This window comes from Penicillium lagena, assembly GCF_028827675.1.
Source record: "Penicillium lagena strain IBT 129212 chromosome Unknown utg000003l_segment0_segment0, whole genome shotgun sequence".
In the NCBI taxonomy this organism is placed as follows: domain Eukaryota; kingdom Fungi; phylum Ascomycota; class Eurotiomycetes; order Eurotiales; family Aspergillaceae; genus Penicillium; species Penicillium lagena.
Window position 1 is genome coordinate 1,822,871 of NW_026623224.1, and position 23,534 is coordinate 1,846,404.

General features: G+C 49.8%; 8 protein-coding genes across 8 annotated transcripts; 4 read left to right on the forward strand and 4 right to left on the reverse strand.

The window, feature by feature from the left end:
* Nucleotides 1–1,069: 1,069 nt before the first annotated feature.
* N7510_005901 (SNUT3/LISCH7 family protein) lies at nucleotides 1,070–1,876 on the forward strand (the record flags this gene model as incomplete). The annotated part of the gene is made up of 3 exons (XM_056977827.1): nucleotides 1,070–1,225; nucleotides 1,267–1,399; nucleotides 1,458–1,876. 3 exons carry the CDS (start codon nucleotides 1,070–1,072, stop codon nucleotides 1,874–1,876), a joined length of 708 nt encoding a protein of 235 aa, XP_056833859.1.
* Nucleotides 1,877–2,282: 406 nt separating this feature from the next.
* Nucleotides 2,283–6,433, forward strand: cwh41 (mannosyl-oligosaccharide glucosidase; the record flags this gene model as incomplete). Its single annotated transcript, XM_056977828.1, has 7 exons — nucleotides 2,283–2,322; nucleotides 2,399–3,505; nucleotides 3,624–3,983; nucleotides 4,048–4,527; nucleotides 4,580–5,168; nucleotides 5,224–6,133; nucleotides 6,185–6,433. The coding sequence occupies 7 exons, from the start codon at nucleotides 2,283–2,285 to the stop codon at nucleotides 6,431–6,433; spliced, it is 3,735 nt and encodes a 1,244-aa protein (XP_056833860.1).
* A 74-nt stretch (nucleotides 6,434–6,507) lies between these two features.
* N7510_005903 (MMtag domain-containing protein) lies at nucleotides 6,508–7,319 on the reverse strand (the record flags this gene model as incomplete). The annotated part of the gene is made up of 3 exons (XM_056977829.1): nucleotides 6,508–6,824; nucleotides 6,895–7,232; nucleotides 7,282–7,319. The coding sequence occupies 3 exons, from the start codon at nucleotides 7,317–7,319 to the stop codon at nucleotides 6,508–6,510; spliced, it is 693 nt and encodes a 230-aa protein (XP_056833861.1).
* Nucleotides 7,320–7,642: 323 nt separating this feature from the next.
* Nucleotides 7,643–10,214, forward strand: N7510_005904 (uncharacterized protein; the record flags this gene model as incomplete). The annotated part of the gene is made up of 5 exons (XM_056977830.1): nucleotides 7,643–7,747; nucleotides 7,807–7,814; nucleotides 7,867–7,915; nucleotides 7,982–9,293; nucleotides 9,358–10,214. 5 exons carry the CDS (start codon nucleotides 7,643–7,645, stop codon nucleotides 10,212–10,214), a joined length of 2,331 nt encoding a protein of 776 aa, XP_056833862.1.
* Nucleotides 10,215–17,126: 6,912 nt separating this feature from the next.
* Nucleotides 17,127–20,575, forward strand: N7510_005905 (uncharacterized protein; the record flags this gene model as incomplete). Its single annotated transcript, XM_056977831.1, has 5 exons — nucleotides 17,127–17,278; nucleotides 17,331–17,829; nucleotides 17,913–18,041; nucleotides 18,092–18,317; nucleotides 18,369–20,575. The coding sequence occupies 5 exons, from the start codon at nucleotides 17,127–17,129 to the stop codon at nucleotides 20,573–20,575; spliced, it is 3,213 nt and encodes a 1,070-aa protein (XP_056833863.1).
* Nucleotides 20,576–20,988: 413 nt separating this feature from the next.
* On the reverse strand, nucleotides 20,989–22,107 carry N7510_005906 (NAD(P)-dependent alcohol dehydrogenase; the record flags this gene model as incomplete). The annotated part of the gene is made up of 1 exon (XM_056977832.1): nucleotides 20,989–22,107. The coding sequence occupies one exon, from the start codon at nucleotides 22,105–22,107 to the stop codon at nucleotides 20,989–20,991; it is 1,119 nt and encodes a 372-aa protein (XP_056833864.1).
* A 267-nt stretch (nucleotides 22,108–22,374) lies between these two features.
* N7510_005907 (uncharacterized protein) lies at nucleotides 22,375–23,006 on the reverse strand (the record flags this gene model as incomplete). The annotated part of the gene is made up of 2 exons (XM_056977833.1): nucleotides 22,375–22,582; nucleotides 22,633–23,006. 2 exons carry the CDS (start codon nucleotides 23,004–23,006, stop codon nucleotides 22,375–22,377), a joined length of 582 nt encoding a protein of 193 aa, XP_056833865.1.
* Nucleotides 23,007–23,125: 119 nt separating this feature from the next.
* On the reverse strand, nucleotides 23,126–23,524 carry N7510_005908 (uncharacterized protein; the record flags this gene model as incomplete). Its single annotated transcript, XM_056977834.1, has 1 exon — nucleotides 23,126–23,524. The coding sequence occupies one exon, from the start codon at nucleotides 23,522–23,524 to the stop codon at nucleotides 23,126–23,128; it is 399 nt and encodes a 132-aa protein (XP_056833866.1).
* Between the last annotated feature and the right edge of the window lie 10 nt (nucleotides 23,525–23,534).

Sequence of the window (23,534 nt, forward strand, 5' to 3'; positions counted from 1 at the left end):
CCCAACGGCGGTCAATTTCATCGCTCTGATTGAAACTATCCAAATGTCCTCTGACTAGTGGCTCAGTCTCAGGTTATATAAACAAGGATATGATCAAGGTTGAGTATAATATTATGAGAGCGGCCAGTTCATTCACCGTGAAGATGTGGGACAGTATATACATAGCAGTACCTAGCTTTGCAAGGCGCTGGATTCTGCAGAGTCTTGTCTGCGTCTCAATGTCAGATTCGTTCCTCCTTTATATATCAGTGTCAATGCTTCCCTTTTAGCCGGGCAAGGTGGTATGGCCCAGTGGGAGCATTAGTTCCGGTAAATGTTGACGGACGCACCAGCTACGGTATTGGTCCCCGTGCAGATGTGGTGCTGTATGGCGCAGCTTTGCTTTGGATGCTACTGGTCTTTGGATGCTACTGGTCTGTAGATCAAATCCAGCTAGTGTCATTCTGTTTACCTTCTCTTGAGTACTGTTGAAGCAGTTGCCTAATCCAGATGCGAGCCCCCCTCTTTGGAGGAGAAGGTTTACAGTATGGAGGATCCAAATATTTTCTGGTTATTAATAAATTATAGGACAAGTAGATTTATCTAGCTATCCAATTCAAAGATCAGATCATTTATCCATGATTTTGCACACTTATCAAAGTCCTCACCCGCATGTCAAAATATATATGCCGTAGACATAGTCCAAATGTTAGATATTTGAGCTAGCACAAGTCCAAACACGACCACTAACTATTCACTCTCATTCTTTATCTTATTTCTTACTAGCCATCAATTGGTACTCTTATGTTTGTCTCGAATACCAAGTATACCAAACTACGCCAGTCGCATGCACTGCGCAAGTGGTTCGCTCCGGCTACCGGAATAAACTTCTCTTGCCGCGAGTTTGACAACGTCTTCAAGTTGAAACCCAAATTTCGATACCCAACCATGATCGCTTCTTGCACTATCGCTTAATAGTCCTCCGCCAGAATTTCACTCGATCAGACTTGCGCCCTAGTTTTTCTCTTCCTGCTCAGAACTACGTCCTACCAGACGCGGCCAACGCCTGCGTCTCGGGCATCCACCCACCATGGCGGAGCCACCAGCAAAACGGCCTCGACGGGTCGACAGCTCGACAATGTGGGAGAAGAATGACGTTCAAACACGCTCGACGGAACCAGATCCTGAACAGGACCGCCAACGGCGACATTCGCCACACCCCCGGGAGGCCCGACGCGACCCCCCCGTGAGGACCGTCGATACCGCTCGCGCTCACGAGATCGGAAGAATCTAAGGCGGGAAAGAAGCTGGTCTCGCGATCGTCGCGACAATGACCGAGACCGAAGAGATCGTGATGGACGCGGCGGAGGAAGAGACCGCAAGAGGAGCACCAGCCGCGAGCGTGCATATGACAGACGAGGTAGGCAGATTGCCATTGATACTCACCCGAATATTGTACTGATTCTATTCCCAAAAAGGCCCTGGCAAAGGTGACAAAGTGCGTGACCGCTCACGTTCACGCTCACCCGCTCGAAACGGTGCCCGGACTCACTCGACGACCCGTACACCTCCTCCTCGGGGACACAAGGGCGACCGCCGTGGCGAGCGCAAAGAGCTGCGGCCGCGTGAAGATGGACGGCAGGCCAATGGTGCCCCGGTGGGATCCGGTCGATATAAGGAGGAGATGGAGCTGGACTTCAAGGAGGACGCAGACGAAGACGAGATGGAAGCTCTCATGCGGAAGAGTATGGGTTTCACCCGATTCCGCAGTACCAAGAACACCAAGATCCCTGGAAACGACATCTACGGTGTGCGCAAGGAGAAGAAGATCGAGTACCGCCAGTACATGAACCGGCAGGGCGGTTTCAACCGACCGCTCAGTCCCTCGCGGCAATAGAAATTCTTTGGTCACACTGATCCCTTCTATCAGTTGTTTAGACTGATTGGGATTTTTTCTTTTTCGACATGATTTTGCATTTGCGGAGCACGGGTCTCCTGGCTTGTTCCTGTTTACTTCCTCTCACCTTTTGTGATATTATTACCGACCACCTTAACGGATTTCTTTTAGCGATACCAACATGTTTTGATCAGAGTTCGCATCCATTGTAGAATCCATCTATGCTTCGAGTACAATAAAAAAGTGGGTGAGTTCGGCACATGACCGGACGAACCCCCAGCACACGGTGACGTAGTTGTCTGGAGAATGAATGGCAACATTCGTTGATTCTTCTACAATTCCCACTTCCCCCACCAACGTGGCTTCGCTACGATCCCTCACTTCGAAGTTCGTACCTAACGTCAAAATGTCGGCCTCTGGAGACCGACGCGAAATCGTCGTCATTGGTAAGTTACCCATTGCGCGACTCCGGCTACCCCCGCGGTCTTGCTCTTGCAAATCACAACTGATCTCTCCATATAGGCGGTGGCATTATTGGATGCTGCACCACATACTATCTGACGCGACACCCATCCTACGACCCTACCCGCCACAAGGTAACTCTCCTCGAAGCCTCCGAGATCGCGGGCGGCGCATCAGGGAAAGCGGGGGGGCTTCTTGCCCAATGGGCCTACCCAAGCAGCATCGTGCCACTGAGCTACAGGCTGCATGCAGAACTCGCCAAGGAACATGGCGGCAAAGATCGATGGGGATACCGGGAGGTGAATTGTGGGCAGCTTGTTGTTCGCGGCCGCGCGCTCAACGACAAGAAAACCGACGGCGCAAATTCCGAGTCACTGCAGAAACGCAGCGCAGCGGCTCTGTCGAAGCTGAAATCAGCTAAGATCCCACAGGACCTAGACTGGGTTGAGCCAGAGCTCTTGCGCGCCTACGAGAGTATGAGTGGCCCGGGCGAGACGGCCCAGGTCCATCCGTACCTCTTCACCACTTCCATTGCGAAATTGGCCGAGGAGAAGGGCGCGCAGGTGATCCTGGGACAGGTCACAGATATTGCTCGTTCGAATGATGCCGTGGAATCGGTCACTTATACCGACAAAGCATCAGGCGAAGCACGCACGATCTCTGCCACGGATGTGGTCATCGCTGCCGGTCCTTGGACTCGGACGATTCTCCCCGAAGCGCCTATTTCTGCGATGCGCGCTCACAGCGTCGTTATCCGGCCAACAAGGCCCCTCAGCGCATATACCTTGTTTACGAACATTGAGATCCCCGCCAACTTCGACCCTTCCAAGAAGTCGCGGCCCACCGTGGCAGCACCAGAGATCTATACGCGCCCCGACGAGACCGTCTATGCCTGCGGTGACGGCGACCGGACTGTTCCGTTGCCTGAGACCTCTGCGGAGGTGAAGGTGGACGCGGAGAAGTGCCAGGAGATCGTGGACCAGGTCGGCAGTATTTCGGACGCGTTGCGCGATGGTGAGGTCCGCACGCGCCAGGCCTGCTATCTGCCCAATGTGGACAGTGGTGGCGGGCCATTGGTTGGCTTGACGGGGGTGAAGGGTCTGTACCTGGCTGCCGGCCATACTTGCTGGGGCATCCAGAATGCTCCTGGTACAGGGAAGGTGATGAGTGAGTTTGTGTTCGATGGCCAGGCCAAGAGTGCGAAGATCGGGTCGCTGGATCCACGAACATATCTGTAAATAAATACTCGAGTGGTAGAATGGATAATGGTATCCCGTCTGTATAGTTACTTTCGTAGGCGTTGTTAAGCTCGGGCCAAGGAGTGGAGCGTTTACATTACGTCTTGCCGGCCCCAGCTCGACTCCGACACATGTCCTCAATGCTGAAGGTGATGCTCAAACCATGCATCATCTACGCCTCTCCTTTATCCTCACATCGCTCCTAGTGGCCATTGGTGCCCTGGCAGCCCACGACCCCAACAATGTCTCCGTCCTGATCAAAGAGGCCGCCCGCGCCAACAATGAGTCCCTGCTCTGGGGCCCCTACAAGCCCAACCTCTACTTCGGCGTGCGCCCGCGCATCGGCAACAGTGTCTCGGCGGGTTTGATGTGGGCGAAACTGGATAGTCTCGAGGGCGTACAACACAGTAAGTTCCCCAAATTGGGCATTGAGAAACGGACAGACCAGCTAACACCAGTCCCCGCGCGAAGACTTTCGGCATACCTGCGAACAGAATGAGAACATGGCCGGCTATGGCTGGGATGAATACGATATCCGAAAGGGCGGCCGCGAGACGATCCACGATGCCGGCAATGGTGTCGACCTGACCATCGATTTCATCAAGGTGCCAGGCGGCCAGCGTGGAGGGAACTGGGGATTTCGCGTGAAGGGCACACCGCGGGAGGATGCGGACCCGGATACACCCATCACAATGGTATTCTATACCAGCATGGAAGGACTGGGGCATCTGCATGCGCTGTCGCAGCCCGAGGATGAGTTGGGCTTTGTGGGCGATGTCAAGTTCGAGGGACACTCTCCCGAGCTCGGGGACTTCTCAATTGATGTCACCAAGGGTCCGGAGACGAACAAGCACCCCCGTCACGACCACCCCAGCTATGACGAGAAGCCACTGGATCGCAGCATCGTGGCTAGTACAGATATTCCGCAGGAGGTGCTCTGGGCGACGAAGAGTGGGTTGTCCGCTGTGTGTGCAGATATTGTCGAGTGCTAATTACCCATTAGGGTCTTTGTTCATTCAGATCAAGTCGGAGCTCGATCGCTATATCGAGGAATACACCACCGATAACCCGCCCCCTGTCGAGCAACTATTTACTGTCCCGAACAAGCCTGGTCAGAGCAATTTCCATATTGTGCAGAAGTTCTTCACAGGTTCCTTTGAGTTTGACGTCCTGTTCTCGTCTGCCTCTGCTCCTGAGCCGATGACCTCGGAGAGTATTGACAAGAATCTCGAGAAGACTGCGCTGTCGTTCTCAAAGCGCTTCGACGAGGTTCTTTCACCGCAGGCGCCATTCGACTCAGCAGAGTACTCGCGATTCTCCAAGGCGATGCTGTCCAATCTGGTTGGCGGCATTGGATATTTCCACGGCCAAGACATCGTCGACCGTACCGCGCACCCTGCCTACGACGAGGAGAATGAGGGCTTCTGGGAGGAAACCGAAGAGGCCCGGATTACAGGTGCTTCAAAGCCAGATCTGGAGGGCCCCAAGGACCTATTCACTTGCGTTCCGTCTCGACCGTTCTTCCCGCGAGGATTCTTATGGGATGAGGGATTCCACTTGATGCCTGTCATGGAATACGACCCTGATGTCGCGTATGTTCTTCCCAAGCCCCTGCGTTTTGTCACTGGGGTACTGACACTTTCCCAGACTTGAAATCATTAAGAGTTGGTTCCAGCTGATGGACGAGGATGGCTGGATTGCCCGCGAGCAGATTCTCGGCGCAGAGGCTCGCAGCAAGGTCCCTCCCGAGTTCACCGTCCAGTACCCTCACTACGCGAACCCTCCCACGCTCTTCATGACCCTTGAAGTATTCCTGGACAAGGTGAATAGCAACAAGAGCACTCAGTCTGAGTCATTGGATCATACCGACATAGCTGAAAGCCTCCGCTCTGCTACTGTCCGCAACCCGGAGCTGGCTGATGCGTATCTCCGTTCACTCTATCCGCTGCTGAAGAAGCACTACTTCTGGTACCGAAAGACCCAGCGCGGAGATGTCACCGCGTATGACCGTGAAGCTTTCTCGACTAAGGAAGCCTACCGTTGGCGCGGCCGATCCAAGCAGCATGTCCTAACCTCCGGTCTGGACGATTACCCACGCGCCCAGCCGCCGCACCCCGGTGAGCTGCATGTCGATCTGATCAGCTGGGTGGGCATGATGACCCGCACAATGCGTCGCGTTGCCGAGACCTTAGGTGAAGAAGAAGATGCCAAAGAATTCGAGTACTACGAAATGGCCATCACGCGCAACATCGACGACTTGCACTGGGACGACACGCACAAGACTTACTGCGATGCCACGATTGATGACTTTGAAGAGGACGCACATGTCTGCCACAAGGGATATATTTCCCTCTTCCCCTTCCTGACCGGCATGTTGGCGCCTGACAACTTTCGACTCAAGCACGTCCTGGATCTCATCCAGGACCCCGAGGAACTTTGGAGCGACTACGGTATCCGCAGTCTGAGCAAGAAAGATAAGTTCTACGGTACAGAGGAGAACTACTGGAGGAGTCCGATCTGGGTGAACATTAACTATTTGGTGCTGAAGGGTCTCTATGTGGGTACCCTCCTTTCTTTACTTTTAATGACAAAACTAATGCTGTCATAGAACACTGCAACCGTCCCCGGTCCTCATCAGGATCGGGCCCGGGAGATGTACTCGCAATTGCGCAAGAACCTGGTCGAGAATGTCTTCCGGGAGTGGAAGAAGACGGGGTTCGCTTGGGAGCAGTATAACCCCGCCACGGGCAACGGACAGCGCACGCAGCACTTTACTGGCTGGACCAGTATGGTGGTGAACATGATGGCCATGCCGGATCTTCCTGGTGGTGCTAAGACTGGTCACGATGAGCTGTAGGGCTGTGGGGGAGTGAGTGTTCTCGATAAACAGTTTGATCTCTTGTCATATAGCGTAGAATTGATGATCTCTGATTAAACCGTGGCATGACGTTCCGAGCAATTTCGTTGCAATAATCGTAATAATGGATGCGAATTAACGCCGGCGGTCGACATCCTCTCGGTGCTCCCTTCGTTCATGGCGCTGACGACGGCGTTCACCAGGCGAGTAAGAGCGGTCCATCCGGCGGCTTCTGTGATCTTCTTTCCTGGCATGGGGACTCCTAGACCGTGAGCGAGATCGCCGCCGGTGTCGATCTGTATCTCTGCCACGAGACCTCGATCTCGACGTCGATCGATGCCTCCGACTACGGTGGTGCCGGTCCGCATTCTCATCGCGATGCCTCCGGTGCCTGTAGTCTTTATCCCGACCTCTCCCATCGCGACTGCGCTCTCTCCGTCGATCCCGCCGAGGACTCCGACTGCGATGTCTTGTCCGCTCTTCTGACGGTTCTCCTCCTCCCTCTTTGGACGGTCCGCCCAGCGGCACCATATTCGCATTACCCCCCTCAGCCGTCGGAGGCAGTGGGAGCCCCAACGCGCGCGCCATCGCCTCCTCCTCGGCGTTCTTGACCTGCTGGCGCTCCTCGCGCTCCTTTCGGAGACGTTCTTCTTCGTCGTCTACATCGCCCTTGGCGTACCACTGTAGGTCGCGACCCTGCTGCCACCGCCCGACGGGGGCCATCAAAGAGTGGCCCAGGTAGTTCTCGCGGTGGGTGGAGTCCTTGACATCGGACCATTTGAACTCGTTGCGGCCGCCACTAATACAGCTAATTAGCCGGTGGCCTTAGTAATATATATGTCACATACCGGCTGCCTTCCTTGCGGACACCCGCGACCAGATCCATGCTGATGTCGATGATGCTGCTGCTGCTGCTGATGATGATGGGAGCTCAAATAAAATAAAGTGAGGCTGGCACACGTCAATGAGTCCGGCACATGTGGGGCGCAGGCAAGGCGGTGAACCGCAGCATAAGTACGGCCCCGCCAAAACACATTGGCATTCAATCACTTCATGGCCTGACATGGCATGTTTCCATGGGGACTTCCGGACAGTAGTAGCACTAAGGTGGTTGGCAATGACATCCTCTTCCATGTTCTGCTGCTCCCAATCCCCTGCTTCACTCCTGACCGTCTTCCTACGTACTGAGCTCAGTAACAGCGGGAGATCATGGAGTCCCTCACTCTCGGCGCTGCCATGATGGTTGTTCCAGAGGTGAGACGGCAGACACGGCCGCAGCTTCAGGCTTTGAATGTAGAGAAGAAGGAACAGCGGGTATGTTTGTGTGGGAACGTTGAAGTGGTTACTTGAAGTATGAGCTGACTTGACTGTAGTTTCCACGGTAGGTGCGACGTCATCGAACACGAAGACAGCTGAACTGATGGGTTTGGAAGGCGTGATGACACCCACGGTCCGACCATAGCCACTTGGAGAAGCAATCTGGTAGGTGGGACCTGGTGAACACCAAACGCAATTGATACTGAGCAGGGGAGCTGACATTCCTGCAAGGCGGCTCTTTCGCAGCGCCGGAATCTACTTTTCGTAGCATATGGCTGTGATATCTACGTATGGATACCGACTGGCCCCGGGCAGCTATTGGGGGCGCAAGCCGAGATGGTCATCACTCCTGTGATGAAAGAGCCCCGAGCCAGCGGGTACATCGATCCTTCGAAGCCCCATACAATCAATAACATTCTCGTGGACGATTTGGGTCTCGATGAAGTTCTGCTCCTGGCGACAGACTCGGGCAATGTGTGTGGCTACCAGGTTGAAGCGATCTTCTCGGCAATCAATCGCTGCGCGAAGAACAACTACACGCGTCCCTACGACGGTGCCGAAGCCAGCCCGTTTTTCGTCGAGCACGTTGGCAGAAGTGCTTGGGGCTTGGCTACTCATAAATTTGCGCGGCTGATTGCCGTGAGCTCCAACACGGGTCTGATAACCGTCTTTGCATTCGCGCTTGTGGATCCCACTTCCGGAGACGACGAGCGTAGCCCACACCAGGATTTGGAATTGGATGAGCAAGAGCAGACCTGGGTCCTCATTCAGACCCATAAGCAGCTGCGACAGCTGCAGAAGCTCATGCCCAACCACCGGTCTCGCAATCTCCGACTCACCTACAGCGGCCACCATGATAACATCCCCTGCATATCCTTTGCGAATTTTGATCTCGACCCCAATGGCATGTGGATGGTCAGCACCGATATCAGCAACAGGGTCCTTGTGTGGAGAATCTGGGATGAGATCGGACCAATCCAATGGTATTATCCCGGAGATCCCTTGAACGAGCCCCGGCAAATGGGCTGGTCGGTGCTACCTCTCGACCCACGAACGTTTCGATGGCATCATTCTGCAGAAGAGGCTTGTGGTTGTGAGCCAGAGCAGTTGGGGATGGAGGGCCGTATCGTGCTGGATGTACACAAGGCGCTTCGCGGAATCCCGGATTCCTCGCAGATGTTTCTGTTCGGCGTCTCCAAAGAGAAACACGACCTGCCAGAGCTCTTGCCGGATGATCTGTTGTCTGCTGATTGCTGCGTGAATGACAACCGTCGACCGTGCTTGTCAGACGAGGACCTTCCATCTTCGCCGTCTTCGAGCCAGGTCGAAGATGAATCGTCGTTTCATGCGTCCAGGACATGGCCCGAAGATGACCAGAGCGATTTTCGCCGCGTGGCCCGCGTAGAGCAGCCCTTTACCGACATATTCCCAGAAGACAACGACCACTTGAGAGTGCCACCGTTTCTCAATGTCGATCCATCGTCCGATCAGAATACTAACGTCATGCACGACATGGACCTGCTAGGACTCCATGCCATCCATCGTAAGAACACCCACTCACACACATCACTACCGAAAAAAATAGTTACTAACAAGATCCAATGCAGCCCACGATCCAGACTTCTTCCCCGTCATGCACTTCTCCCAACACCACATCAGCCTAGCACCCTACCCTATCAGCGCAGACTTCCAGATGGTCTGCCAAGCACCGCTCTCCCAACGCACCTTCAATATGGGCATCAGCCATGCATGCGACCGCTTCAATATGATCAAGTACATCCCTGATCTCGGCCTCGTCCTGGCCACCTCCCAAAAGGGGCGCGTCGCCATCATCTCGCTCACCTGGCAGGAGAAAATCGGGTATGCCTTTCGCGTGGATTGGATTGTTCCCTTTGCTACCCAGGAACGCGATGATGAGCGTCCTATGCTGCCGCTGCTTGGTATGGCGGCTAGTCCCATGCCGGGATTTGAGGTCCCACCTGATGTGCCCATTATTCCGAGGGATGTTGATCCTACGGATGGATTGAGATTCAATTACCGCATTCTCAATCCAGGAGACGACGCAGAAGCAGAAGCAGAGGGAGATCAGTCTCTTTCCTCCTCCCCTGAGCCACCATCCTCATTCACCTCTTCAAACCCCTCTCCCGCTCCTCAACCCCGACAGCCCTCTATATCAAACACACGACGACCTACTTCATCTCCTGCCGAGGACACCGGCTCAGACGCAGTCTCTTCTTCATCGGGCAACTCAATCTCAGACTCCGATTCCCCTCCGCCAGATCTACACCACAGCCAAATCAATATCAAACCTACTCTCCCGGAACTCCACGCCAAAGCCTCGCAGGCTTATCATCCGCGGGAACGCTGGCATGGCTGGCACCCTTCCCGGCACTACAGACTCCTTTTGCTATTCTGTGACCATACCGTCATGAGTTATGAATTCTGGCATGACTGGAATAGTTAGGTGCGAGATATGGCTTGGTTTGGGGATGGTAATAGTGGTGGTGCGTGGGGGATGGTTTGGATAATGTGGAACTTAGCGAAGATAGTATCTAGCTTTCAACTTTGGCATTGTACCACAACGCTAGGTGACGGTAAATCGGGCGTCCATAGGGCTGTAGGCACGGGCCAATATCAAACATCACCTACACATCATTTTCTAACTGTTTGATAGAGAGAACTTCATTCATCAGCTCTATTAGGCCTCCCGTACACTCCTCACAATATATAGACTGTATTTGTAGACAGCGCAATAGTGTAGATATCTCCGACCAAGCCTGTCGAGATTGTCAAGATTGTCATCGCATTCGCAGTGGTCAACAACCATTGGCGATCACAGGAGAAGGGGAATCAACGACAGCCAGAGGTTCGTGCTATGTCAAGATCTAGAAGAGCATAGGAGCCCTAGCTAAGACGATTAAGATAGATTCATCGATGCGAAAAAAACAACATATATCCACGTCATTAAGCTAAACTTATGCGCATAGATAGAAAACTATACGATATTAGGTGCAACAATATCAAGGCTTTCGGAAACAACTTCTTGGAGCCATTACAGCCGTCTCAGTAACCACAGGCGCCAACAAAACGCGAGTTATGCGTTATGTGCACAGGAGAAGCTGACAAGGCGCTTATTATCGTGAGTCGCCTTCCTAGAGGCTAAAGATAACCAGCACCCAAGAACCCAATGACAGTAAGTTACGCTGAGGCATGTGTTTAGTGCCGCGGAACAGACGCACACATATATATTTACTGGCAACGTGTCCGTTGATAACGCCGCCGAGCAAGATCTGTCGAGCGTGAGCTCGTGTGACCAAGACACACAGGGCCGTTTCAAAGCCAGGTTGGTGAATGGGGCCTCACCTCTGGGATGGCAATGCCATAGGCAACCTTTCTCATCAGCAGAATCAGTGAGCCTAATGCGGGAGATACAACATTCTGACTACCATAGTAGTAAATGTCAAGAATTGGAAAATCTACAGGTCACATACGGGCATTTTACCCCTCATGAATAGTTATTTCTTAGTTATTGTGTATTAGTCATTCATTAGTTTGTACGCCCTTTGAATTGTTGGGCATTTCTCAGATTTAAATCACACAGAGATTTAGAGGCGAACTATCTAACAATAACAGACTATTACAATTAGGTATAATACCAAGGAGTAAAATCTTGGAATGTGTTGTGTAGGGATTCCAATTCTTGACTTAGTGCTAACGACCTATCGAAGATCACATGTGACTTAGGCACACCTCTTTGGCGGCAGATAACGTAATTCCCAAGCGAGCTGCGCACCACCGAAAAAGCGCTCCAACGTGACCCTACGATCTTCATCTGCTGAACGTGCCACCCAAAACGCGGCGAAAGCCCTCGAAATTCGATTGACCGGAAGGGTAGATTTACTTTTGCTATCAACATGTCGGGTTCGGGGTCAGAAAGGGCTCCCTCCCAACCAACAGCCTCGACCATTGCCAATCTCTTTAGTCTGCCTTTGGAGATTCGCAACAAGATCTACAAAAGAGTCCTCACTGTGGCACATCCACTCCGTCTGTTTCAAGATCCGGGTTGTCCCGTGGAAGCATTTGTGCCTGAAAAGCCGTATAGATGGCTTTCATTATTATACACAAATAAACAGATATCCTATGAGGCTAGGGCAGTTCTATACGGGACGAATCGTTATATCCTTGAGGAAGTGGAAATCGCACAGTACGAAAGCAGTCTCTTGGAATCATTTATAAACTGCATCGGACCTGTCAATGCAGGACTACTATCCCACTTATGCATCAACTTTCCGTCCACGGAGAAGACAGATGGCCAATCGGGAAAAATCAGGCTTAGAGAAGCTAGTTTGCGAAGATTCCAGCTTCTCCAAAAGGAGTGTTCCAATTTGAGGATATTGGAAGCCCATATCTGTGACCAAAAATCTAGCGACTTGATTAAGGAGGACCTAAACGACGCAAAACCCGTTCGAGAGCTATTGCTGGAGATCAATGCGCAGTTCAGAGGCATTGCTTCCCTGAATAAGATCATCCTCAGAGTCTACAGTGGAACTCCATCACTTTCGGTAAAGGAAGTTCTGCAAGGGCTTGGATGGATTGTATTGATAGGCGATAGATAGGTTTTGGCTGGCATATCTGAGGTCGGAATCGAACGATAGCCTTCTACTAGATAATATGATCGCTCTCGCCAGAAAAACTCGAGACAGATGCGAGAGAAGAGGATTGAGAAAGTTTTACAAGCCTACGAGGACCGGAGAAAGGGTGGAAGATAACGCAACACGCTCCAAACTCCTGTTCTTGCGGCGGGTTCATGAAAAATGGATAATGATTGCCGTAGGAAACGACCCTTCCCAAATCCCCCAGCCCGGCCCGACTCGTGCGATGATTTGGTCCATATTACAGGACGGCTTGAATAGGGAATATTTGTCCCCGTTGTAGGAAAGTAATTGATTGGATTAACGTAACTGTACACCGAAAGTCACAACATACCGAAAGTCACACTTTAATCCGCTCACATAATATATATCGCGATAATTCCACCACAACGCCTAAAATCAATTGATACTACTAATAATCTTCTTCCTCAGACGTCTGGATTACAATCTGACAGGTGCGTGCGTTATGTCCAGTCTCGCCGCAGTTGCCACAGCGCCGCGCGCGCGTTTCTTGCCTTGGTTTTCGACCACTACGTGCCTGCGTTTCCTACCTTATCTGCTGCATAATGTCCCTCTCATCTTGCAAGTCTTGTGCTTCCTATTGACTAAGTGATCCACCTTGCCGTAGACGTGTCTTTTTAGCCCTCCGGCGTTTACTAAGCTCTTCATTTGCTTGTCAAAGGATCTAAACCTCTGACTATAACAACGCCAATTTGTACATAATCTTCGACGTCCCTTTCGCAAACTAGTCGACAGCTTCGTAAATTGAGGTTGGAGAGCTATTATTATGATAGGCAATGCGATTCTTAATGAAAGTAGTCTGCGAAGTGGCTTCGATTATATTATTAGGTATCTAAGAAACCTAGGGTTCAGGGGTTCGGGGGCGGGAAGTTGTAGGTGTTGGCGTCTTTAACTTAAGATCTAGTATAGAAATCACACTTTCGGGGTCAAATGGAATAAGTCTAGCACCTCAGAAACCTCCTTGAATGTTGCTTTCCGTCATTGTAGCAAAAAATGCGCTATGAAAGGCGGGGAAGAAGTCGTCCTTCGTAATATAGGTGATATGAGCCCGCATCATATCCTCGATGTGTCGGCCATATACCTTCTTCAATAGGCTAAAACACCCAATATCTAGTGGCTAAAGGATATGAAACGAATGAGGAGGCATATAAAGGGTGATAATGTTGTTTCCTTTGCAGTATTCTTCAAATTCGTCCGAGTAGTAGCTCTCATGGCCGTCGAGGATTAAAAGGCGATAGCAACCTATAGCTCGGGCTCTAGTATACTTCTCGAAATACCGAATCCAATCCACGCCTTTCTCATTTATTGTCTAGCCGTTATCAGTAATAGCGATTACCTAGTTAGGTGGGAAACCACTATTTTAGTACCAAGACGAAAGGTGATTTTTGCCCGCAACAACGATAAATGGCGGCACCGTCCAGCCTTAGGAATTAACGCCCTGAATTACCGTAACCCATTCCCGATTACTAGGCTATAGCTTTTTTGCCTTTATACGTCCCTCTGAGCTTGTGACAACTGTTGCGGTAGAGATAACGCCTATTATAAACCTAGTCTCGTCAAAGTTATTGATATCTGACTCCACAATGCCGTACTTCGCGATTGTATTGCGCACAAGCTCAAACCAGCCACGAATGACCACTGGATCTTCGCACTTAGCTCTCTAGTAATCGTATCTCCGTTGGAAGCGCGTTCGGAGCTCTAGGCGGCGATTAATGAACCTAGAAGCCCAACGCATCCCGACGCGTGGCGCGTCGCGTGTCGCGAAAAGCCGATTTGCCATATCTCTAACAATAGACACTCGGGGAGGGAATCCTTTGATAGCTAAATCGAGGATATGTTGAATAAGGACTGATTCCTCTAGATCGGTCAAAATTTGTGAATTGGCCAGAATATCGCGTCGTGATTGTATACCGCGCTTGCGACGACTCAGCTTCTCGTGGTCCATAGAATAGATCCTCCCTGCCGCTCAAGCGCTTAACTTTGGGTCATTTTGCATAGCTTGAAGGGCTAACATGACCTGCCTTTCGTCCTTTTTTTGAGGCATCTTTTGTTGTGGAGGAATTTGGTGTTTGTTGGAGAAGACGCGTGAGCGGATTAAAGTGTGACTTTCGGTATGTTGTGACTTTCGGTGTACAATTACGTTATTCGATTTCACAATAATATCGAAAAATGACTGATAAATCGAAATACCCTCCAGAAATGTTCTATCAGTACTCGGATTCAGTATTGTTGACATCGTCCTTTAGACTGCTTTCGAAGACTCGCTCTGTCTTGTGACTGGGAGTCGGATAGCACGTTTCCTGGAGAGATTATTGCTGTACTGTAACTATTATTCTATAGCATGGGATATATTGTTGGAAAGACATGGTAATTCGGAGGCAAGAAAAGTCTAGAAACCTGACGTATCTTCTGAGAAAAAAAACCTGAACTGTCTCCAGGACTGTTATTTCTAACAAACGTTGGCATCACACATTCTGCTACATTTGCTTGCTTTTCATACGAATAATCAGTCAGTGCGGTATCCTCCGAAGTCATGTACAACTTCGACGAAACAGGCTTCGTGATGGGGCTTACGGCATCCCCGAAGGTTATAGAGTGAGCGAAATATTACTGTTGGCGTGAGCACATCTACGGCCAGGAAATCGCGAGTGGGTAGCTACAACGAAGTCAGTCAACACGTTCAGTAATTCTTCAAGAAGTCACGTAGGACAATCTTAGTCAGGATATCTAAAGTTCTAGGAAATGACTTCACCGTATTCTCATTACTTGGTCGTAGAGTCCGCTATAATTACGCCTCGGCTCTCGTTAGTATAGCCTCGCGTTATCAAAGTGTCAATATTGCCTGCCTCAGCAACATCGACAGCATGCAGGCGCTATTCTAGAAGAGTAAGCTCTGAAGTAGCCATAAATGAAGATAGCTGAAGCACTGAAACATGTTATATTTCAAATCGCTCTTTATGGACGTAGCTGGCTCTGGATATACTTTCGGAAATGACGATTTCATAAGAGTTGCTAGTCTGCATTTAAATCCAAGTATTGCAGCCGGGCTGGCGCTCGGCCGCCACGTGATATATTTTGGCCTTACAGATAGGGTGTCGACATGATTGGAGGGCCGAACTACTGACTTGACTGTATCCTAGATTCTACCATCATACACATGCTCAATATACAGAAGAGAATACAACGTTCGATTACTTCATCATTCTACTCAGTTGGCGCGTTCGGTTCTACGCTGACCGAATTCCACCCTGGTTCTCCTGTCGGCCGGTCAGTTCTGACCTGACATGCCATTGTGCGCCCTATTCCCCCGCTCCAGTATGTAAGGAAGAGCTGCGCTACCGTCCACTTGCACTCATTATGCATTCTCGATCCTCGTTCAGGTGAACCTGAAGGCGCTGCGATTTCACCAGTGACTGAGGTCGACATTCTTCTCAAAACGCGATGTAAATTTCAACGTATGTGATGCAACATCGTCTTACATACTTTATAGGACAGGACGGAGTCATACCGCGGCTTAGAAGCTGAGGAGGAATTTATTTTAATCCATTACCAATGCACAGTGTCCCACTAAGATTGGACCGCACTCTCTTTACCCTCAACCTTGACTTTCAATTGGCTCGCTCAAGTCGATATCTAATCTGCGACAGTCCGTGCGCAGTGCGCAGGCGCTGAGAGACTTATGGTTGATTGGTCCACGTCAGCGGATTCAGGGAGGCTAGACTTCGCCACGGCCCGTCCGTCCCTTCCGTCCATGGGCGGACGGACCTTCACCAGTCTGCCCACTAGCGGGCCCAAATACGGGCTATATACACAACAACAATTACAGATTATACGTATAGTGGGTGATCATAAGTCTGAAGCCCGACACAGTTTCCTTCCTTCGCCCTCCATGTTGATATTCGTATGTAGTAAAACCTTTTGTATATTACAGTACATTACCTGAATATACCTAGGTGCATGAGTAAGTGGAGAGGCATCACCATGCTTCGAAAGCACATGATTGTTCATTTCTTGGATGTTAGCTGACAGGGGGTTGAGACTTCAATGTAGTATGCCTTGTAATTACATTGCTAAGCCTTGTTACTAAATCAGTACACAAAAGCAGTTCTTACCACCAAGACTAGTCCTTTGTTGGTCGGTCCTGGTATTTAGCGCCGACTTGTTTCCTCCTTATTTGGCACACATTGTCACCGCATACAGGTATCCACGTCAACAATATCCAGCTGCCCCTAAGCTTCTTCGGTTAGCGGCGATTCCCACCTAGGCCAGCCATGGGCCCTCTTGTCTGTTCACTACCCGGATATACAGATTAAGATCGATTATGAGGGACAAGGGGGATTGATGCGGTGTACTAGATATGTGTACAGAACGACATTACTGTAACCTGCAAAACGTACGGTATACATGTTTAGTGCGGGGAAAGGGCTTCCGTTTTCAAACAATGGCTATGTCATCATCTCATCCAATGATATTCCAGTACTGGGGCATATCGTGATGATGATTCGCCGCCGTGGCAGCAAGTTAGTGTAATGAGAGAAGAAAGATGATCTACCGACTAGTTTTTCCTGGCGCTAATATACAGGTTTCTAGTGCACAGCTAGGCCCCTAAAAAATAGCCACTCCCCTGACCTGAACAGAGATTTCCTTTCCCCAGATGTGCCTTTGAACGAGTATACAAAACAACCTCCATAGCTGTTCCACCAATGACGTATCTAACAACAGAAAATGAAGGGGTCTTGCATAGTTTACGCCAACGATTAAGTCGTCGTGTCCGACAGAGATCTCAAGGTCCTCCGAACGAAATCAGTCGTTACTCACCACAACACACTCGACCAGGTCCGAGTCTTGCAACCAAGTAAGTAGTGGATCTCATTAGTCCCGAGGTCAAACAATGCTAATCCGATAAGCAAACCGACTCCAATTTCTCAGAAAGCAAAACCCATTGCTAGCCCATTGCCTCTGGAAAAAACGAGGAATGTTCCTGAAGCATCGGTCACTATCAGCGATCATGGCCCCCAGAGACACACCAGCCAAAGCACTCTACATTGGGACAGTATTGAACACAATTTGACAAGCGATCGGTTGACTCTGGGGGATGGCATTGGCAGTGGCGTGGGCTCCCCTGACCTTTGGAGTGCAGCTTATCGCGAGGCAGTGGAAAGTTTCGGAGACAGAATAGACATTGCTGCTCTAGAGGGTAGGAATGCTAGCCAGCTGTTCAGAAAATTAGAAGGCGTTGAAAAAGAGGCAACACAAGACTCGGCCTTCTTAAAGGGTGTGAGGTGTTTGCAATCTTTGACTGGGCCTCTTGAGAAGCTCAAGTTAGCATTAGATCTCACGAGCCCACTTGCAAGCATTGAACCCACTGCAGCGACGGTTTTTGGTGTGGTCAGGAGCGTGACCGCGGTAAGCTCGGTCCATAAAACCATGACCCATATCGATTTCACTCTACAACATTACATCAGAGATACTAATTCATATCCATATAGATAGCTATCAGCATCGCAACAGCTGATTTGGAATTTGCGAGGCAGATTGCCGAAATGCTGGAGCAAATTTCATGGATTGATGGTTGTGACACGCTCGGCCAGAAAGCAAATAGGAGAGATATTCACAAGGTACCTACTTATTTGACAGGGAAAGTTTGACGGTTCCTGACATATTGCAGGCACTTGTACCGGTGTACCAAAAGATCCTCGAGTTCTATACTGTCGCATTTGAGATACTAACCCGGAAAGGAGCAAAATTGGTCATGAAAATGTTTTTGGAGAATGACCGCCTTCCAAACATCGTCCGAGAATTCTTGAGATGTTCCAAAATGCTCCGAATCGTTATAGAAAATGCAACTTTTGAAATAGGGGAAGATATGAAGCGTATGCTCTATGATTCTGAAAGTAAGTCGTCAAATAATTAAAACCATGGTATACATTCTTATTCGGTCCTAGTTGATAGATGGCTAGGCTATGACAAGCTGAGCCGCCAATGTGAGTACCATGAAGAATGGCGGGTACTACGAGCCAATGAGGCTTGTGAATTCTTACTGAAGGACACCGATTTCATCAACTGGTACAACGCCCCTGATTCTCAGCAGTTGGTGATCCTCGGTGATTTGGGCTCTGGGAAAACGATTACTATGTCATTCTTAGCGGATGTACTGAGCCGAAGAAACCAGCACCAACTACCTCAGCCCAAGCTATGCTACTATTATTGCCGTGACGACGAGACAGGGAAAGCTACTGCTATATTCTCTGCTCTGATATTGGAGCTCCTTAAACAGCTTCCAGGCCTGAAGAAGCCATTCTTTGAGTGGTACAAGGAGTCTCAGGCTTCTGGAAATTACGACCCGACAAGAAGTCCGAGAAAGCTGGGAGAATTCTTGCAAAACATTCTCGAAGAAATTGATCGCCCAGTCTTCATCGTGATCGACGGCCTGGATGAGTGCGATACAACGTCTCGATACAATCTTCTCAAATTCTTGAAAAATTCGTCGCAAAAGATCCCGAGGCTGAAAACTCTACTTTCTTGTCGTCCACAGGAAGATATTCTTAAGCAGCTACCCCAAGTCCCTACGGTTCAATTGGGCTCTGACGTCGAGCGAGATAGCTTTATTGTCGACAAAACGGTTGAGATGCAATTATGTTATCTATCGCCTGAGGTTAAGAAAATCGTCAAAGACAGACTTTCTGCTCAAGCACAAGGAAGCGCCATATGGACGAAAATGATAGTTCAGCTTATCCAAAAAAAGGATACCCGGGCAATCGGAAATATGCGAGTTTTCTTGGAAAACATGCCATTGTCGGATAAACTCTCGGATCTCTATGACACTTTACTTTCTCGCTGCGCTTCAGACGATCCTGAAAACGAGGAGCTTGGCATTATAGCTCTAAAGCTCCTCACTGTCGCCGACAGGCCTTTCAGTATACTAGAGCTAGCTTGGGCTGTTGCACTAAGTATGGCTCAGCATGTCACTACTGTGGACGCTCTTGCTACGTTAGTAGACCATGAAAGAGTCATGAGCATTATTCATCCGTTCGTTGCTTGTCCCGATTTCTGTGACCTAAAGAAGTACCAAGTTCGGCTGGTACACCAGTCAGTGAAGGAATACATCATTCAGAAGTGGGCTTCTAATAATGCTGATCTGCAAAGATCTGCGCCGATTCCTGGACAATGTTTTGAGAAACTGGAGGCATTTATCTTGGATATTTGCATCAGGTATCTTCTCTTAGATGATATCGGCGAAAGGGATCTTTTCTCTGAGGAGCTAGTAGCCATTTCAGAGCTTCCTCAGGAAGTCGATCTTTTCACTGATAGCCAAGAATCGGTGGAGTACAATCCATATTGCACATGGGAGGTCTGGGAAGAAGGTATGAACCACTATGACCCGACTGAACGTGGAATTGGAGAATTCTTTGTCTATGCATCATGTCACTGGTTGAAGCATTTCGGCGCCATCAAAGTGGAACCTCTCCCAAGTCTCGCAAGCATAGAGAACTTATGCCAAGCGGGCTCGACCCGACTCAACAATTGGACTCAACAAAACTGTCGCCCGGGATGCGCTGTCATGGCCAGATTTGAATTTGACAGCAGTCTGTATGACCCTCTCAGCATCACTTCGCTCTATGGCTCAGTTGTCATGCTGCGTCATATGCTCAAGGACTCGAACTTTGACAATGACAAGTTTCTTCAAAAACCAGCTATTATGGCTGTTGATCAGATTCTCCAGTGGGGGGATGTATCAAGGCTGAGAATGCTCTTCTTCCATGATCGTCTTGGAGATCAGCTGCAGAACCTTGACTTTTTCCGACTTGTCCTCAAAAAGTGGCATGATCCAAATATTAGCCACGACAACTGGGATCATGTATTTGACCTCGTCAACGGGGTATCAGATAGAATGATCCAGGAACACTGGGGAAACGAACTCTTGTGTCTGGCCGCTGGCGCAGGCTGTATGCCCATCATCCAGCGGCTGGTTTCTGGGGCTCGAGGTAAAGCAGAGCTTAGGAGTGAATTGCTGCGTGGATTCCGTTATGAACAATGGTCATCACTTGACACCCCAATGCATCCATCAATCGCAGAGGCTATTTTGGGAGAAATCCACATTGAGATGGCAGAAAACGTACTAAGGGAGAACGGAATCAAAGCACATTTTTGAAGCCGGAACCAATTGGTTTTTCATTCGGCATTCAGGCTCTGCGGCCCGAAAATGCTCCGCCTTTTGGCTCTTCAGTAGATTCATGATATCCAAAGTGCTCTTGCAAAATGAGGAAAATTGAAATGACAATCCTTGAAATGGGCAACAAGATCCTTTGCGGGCAACTGTGCAGTTTTGTGACTTTAGATACGTGTTTCCTCTTGAAATGTACAGGCAACATCAATCCACATTTTTACGAGAGCAAAGGCCAAAATGATTCAAATGATAGAAGACGCGAGAATAAGGAGGATATACTGGATGATATTGAGCTTATGCTTGATGTTCACGGAGGCAGATCTACTCATATGAAGACATTTAAAACAAATAACTTTATGATTTGACCCCCATTCGCGCGGACGAAGCAGTCGCAGGTTTCAATGCTTCGACGATGTAATGACACATTTGATCAGATTTGCCGGCTTCGAAAGAACAGTCTTGAACCCTTTCTCAGCATCGCGCAGATCAAACGTATGAGTCGCAAGCTGCTTTAGCGATACTTGACCGCTCTGGACCAACTTGATAGCTGTCGGAAATGTATTTGCATATCTCCAAACAGCTAGCAGATCAGCCTCTCTAGCAGCAGCAGCTCCAATGGCAAGACTCTGAGTCGGACTACCCATGCCCACCAGAACTACCTTTGCCCCCGGTGCTGCGCAGTTGATTCCGATGTTGCAACACGATTCGACCCCGGTGCATTCAAAGACAACGTCAGCTGCGCCAGATTTTTCGCCCTGGATAATCTCGTTCGCGATATGCTTTGCAAAGTCCTCCTTTAAGTCTTTCGCTTTGGACGGATCAATCAGATATGACGCAGTCGCGACAGCTCGATGCGCTCTACTTCTCCCAAGAGCAAAATCTAGTCTAGCTTGATCTATGTCCGCAATAACCACCCTGGAAGCACCCGCAGTCCGTGCCAAGTTGGCGCAAAGCAACCCGATAGCACCGGCGCCGAGAATCAGAACCGACTGCCCAACCTTCAACCCGCACCGACGAACAGCATGCAACGAAACAGAAAGCGGCTCCAACAGCGCCGCTTCCTCCCAAGAAACAGTGTCTGGAATCCGATGCACAAAGTCGGCAGGGTGATTATAGTACTCCTGAAGCGATCCATGAACCGGGGGGTCCGCACTCGCAGACCCAGTAAACTTCAAGCGAGGACAAACATTATAGCGACCAGAAACACAGACATCGCATTTCTTACATGGTCGTTGAGGTTCAATAGCTACACGGTCACCGACTTGAAATTGCTGCGTGACGTCGTTCCCGACAGCCATGATTTCGCCTGCGGCCTCGTGGCCTAGGACCAGTGGTCCGCGCACAACGAACATTCCGTTTTTGCCGTGCTGGTAGTAGTGCATGTCTGTTCCGCAGATGCCCGTGGCTAGGATTCGGACTTGAACCTCGTCGGAGTTGGGTGGTGTGGTGTTTCTTGTTTCAATGCGTAAGTCTTGGGCGCCGTGGAGGACTGCGGCGATGTGAGTGTCGGCTGTCATTGTAGCGTTACTTTCGTTTTTGGAGATGGAGATAGCAACAGGGATTTTCTTTAGTAGTGATTGAAGTTCAATGAGGTGCTCTTTCGCACGTTTGATGGGACTATATGCGTAATAAAGTATCTAGGATGTATGCGTGCATACGGGTATATGGTTTTCAAGTAGCAGAACCTTTAGATGTCAAATATATCACGCAGTAAATCAATACCTTTTGACAGTTCTATCGGGTATATTCATAGTTGGCCCATTCACCTCGGCGCTCTAATGTACTTACTCCACCCGTCCAGCGTGGAGCCCACCGGTGACTAGCATCTCACCCCCAGTCATATAAGCACTCGCTTCACTCAGCAAATACACAGCTGCTCCTTTCAGGTCTGCCCGATCACCCATCCGCTTCATGGGTGGCTCAGATGTCAGAATTGATGCCAGATCCGGTCTGGACCGCGCAATATCGAACATCATGTCCGTTCGAATGTACCTGAGACTGTTAGAGTATTGTTCTCATTCAGAAACTTTGTAGAGTTATACCCTGGTGAAATACAATTGACACGAATCTCATGCTGCGCCAACTCTACAGCCAATTCTCGTACAAGGGCCAGAACGGCACCCTTGCTGGAGCAGTAGTCACTGACGAACTGCCCCGTACTGGCTCGATGAGCCGCCACAGATCCGATCATGACAATACTGGATGTAGTATTTCTGTCGTGCTTCTGGCTAACCATGTGCTTGGCGGCAAGCTGTGCTGCATAATACGTACCTAAGACGTTCACGTCGAAGCAACGCTTGACACTCTGCCATGACCTCTCAAGGAATGGTTGATCAGGACAGACCCCGGCTGCCGTGATGCTGTTGCAGTTAGAGGGTTTTTCAAACAGAACTCTAATCTCGCACTTACCAGCCATTGATATGACCAAAGTCCTCTTTGATACGTTCAAAGGTCTTCTTAAGTCCGTCATAGTCCGTGACGTCTGTCCTGAGACCTAGTCAGCGCTATGATTCAGAGATCCAGGTTTAATCATACTCACTTATAATACCTCGACTCCGGGGAAATATCTTTAAGCTTCATGTAATCTCCATGCGGTCTTTCTGCTGCATCCAGAATCGCAACCTTGGCTCCGGCTTGAGTGGCGGCAACTGCTAAAGCGAGACCGATACCTTGCGCACCGCCAGTGATGGCGATCACGCGATTTTCCAGCGAGAAGGTATCAAGGACGTTCTCACTCAGAAAGCGCTCTTGTTGATCTTTCCTTTTTGAGTTGGCATTCAGTGAGATATCAGAGGGGTTGCTGGACTGCGTTGATGAAAGACGAAAGGTGTCAATCTGGGATCTGTAGAGATTTCGAGCTGATGAGATTCGTAGAGGCAGACCTTGACTGCTTCTCATCAAACTTTGTAGGTGTCTCCTAGTAGAGATTAACATAGTTTTGGCT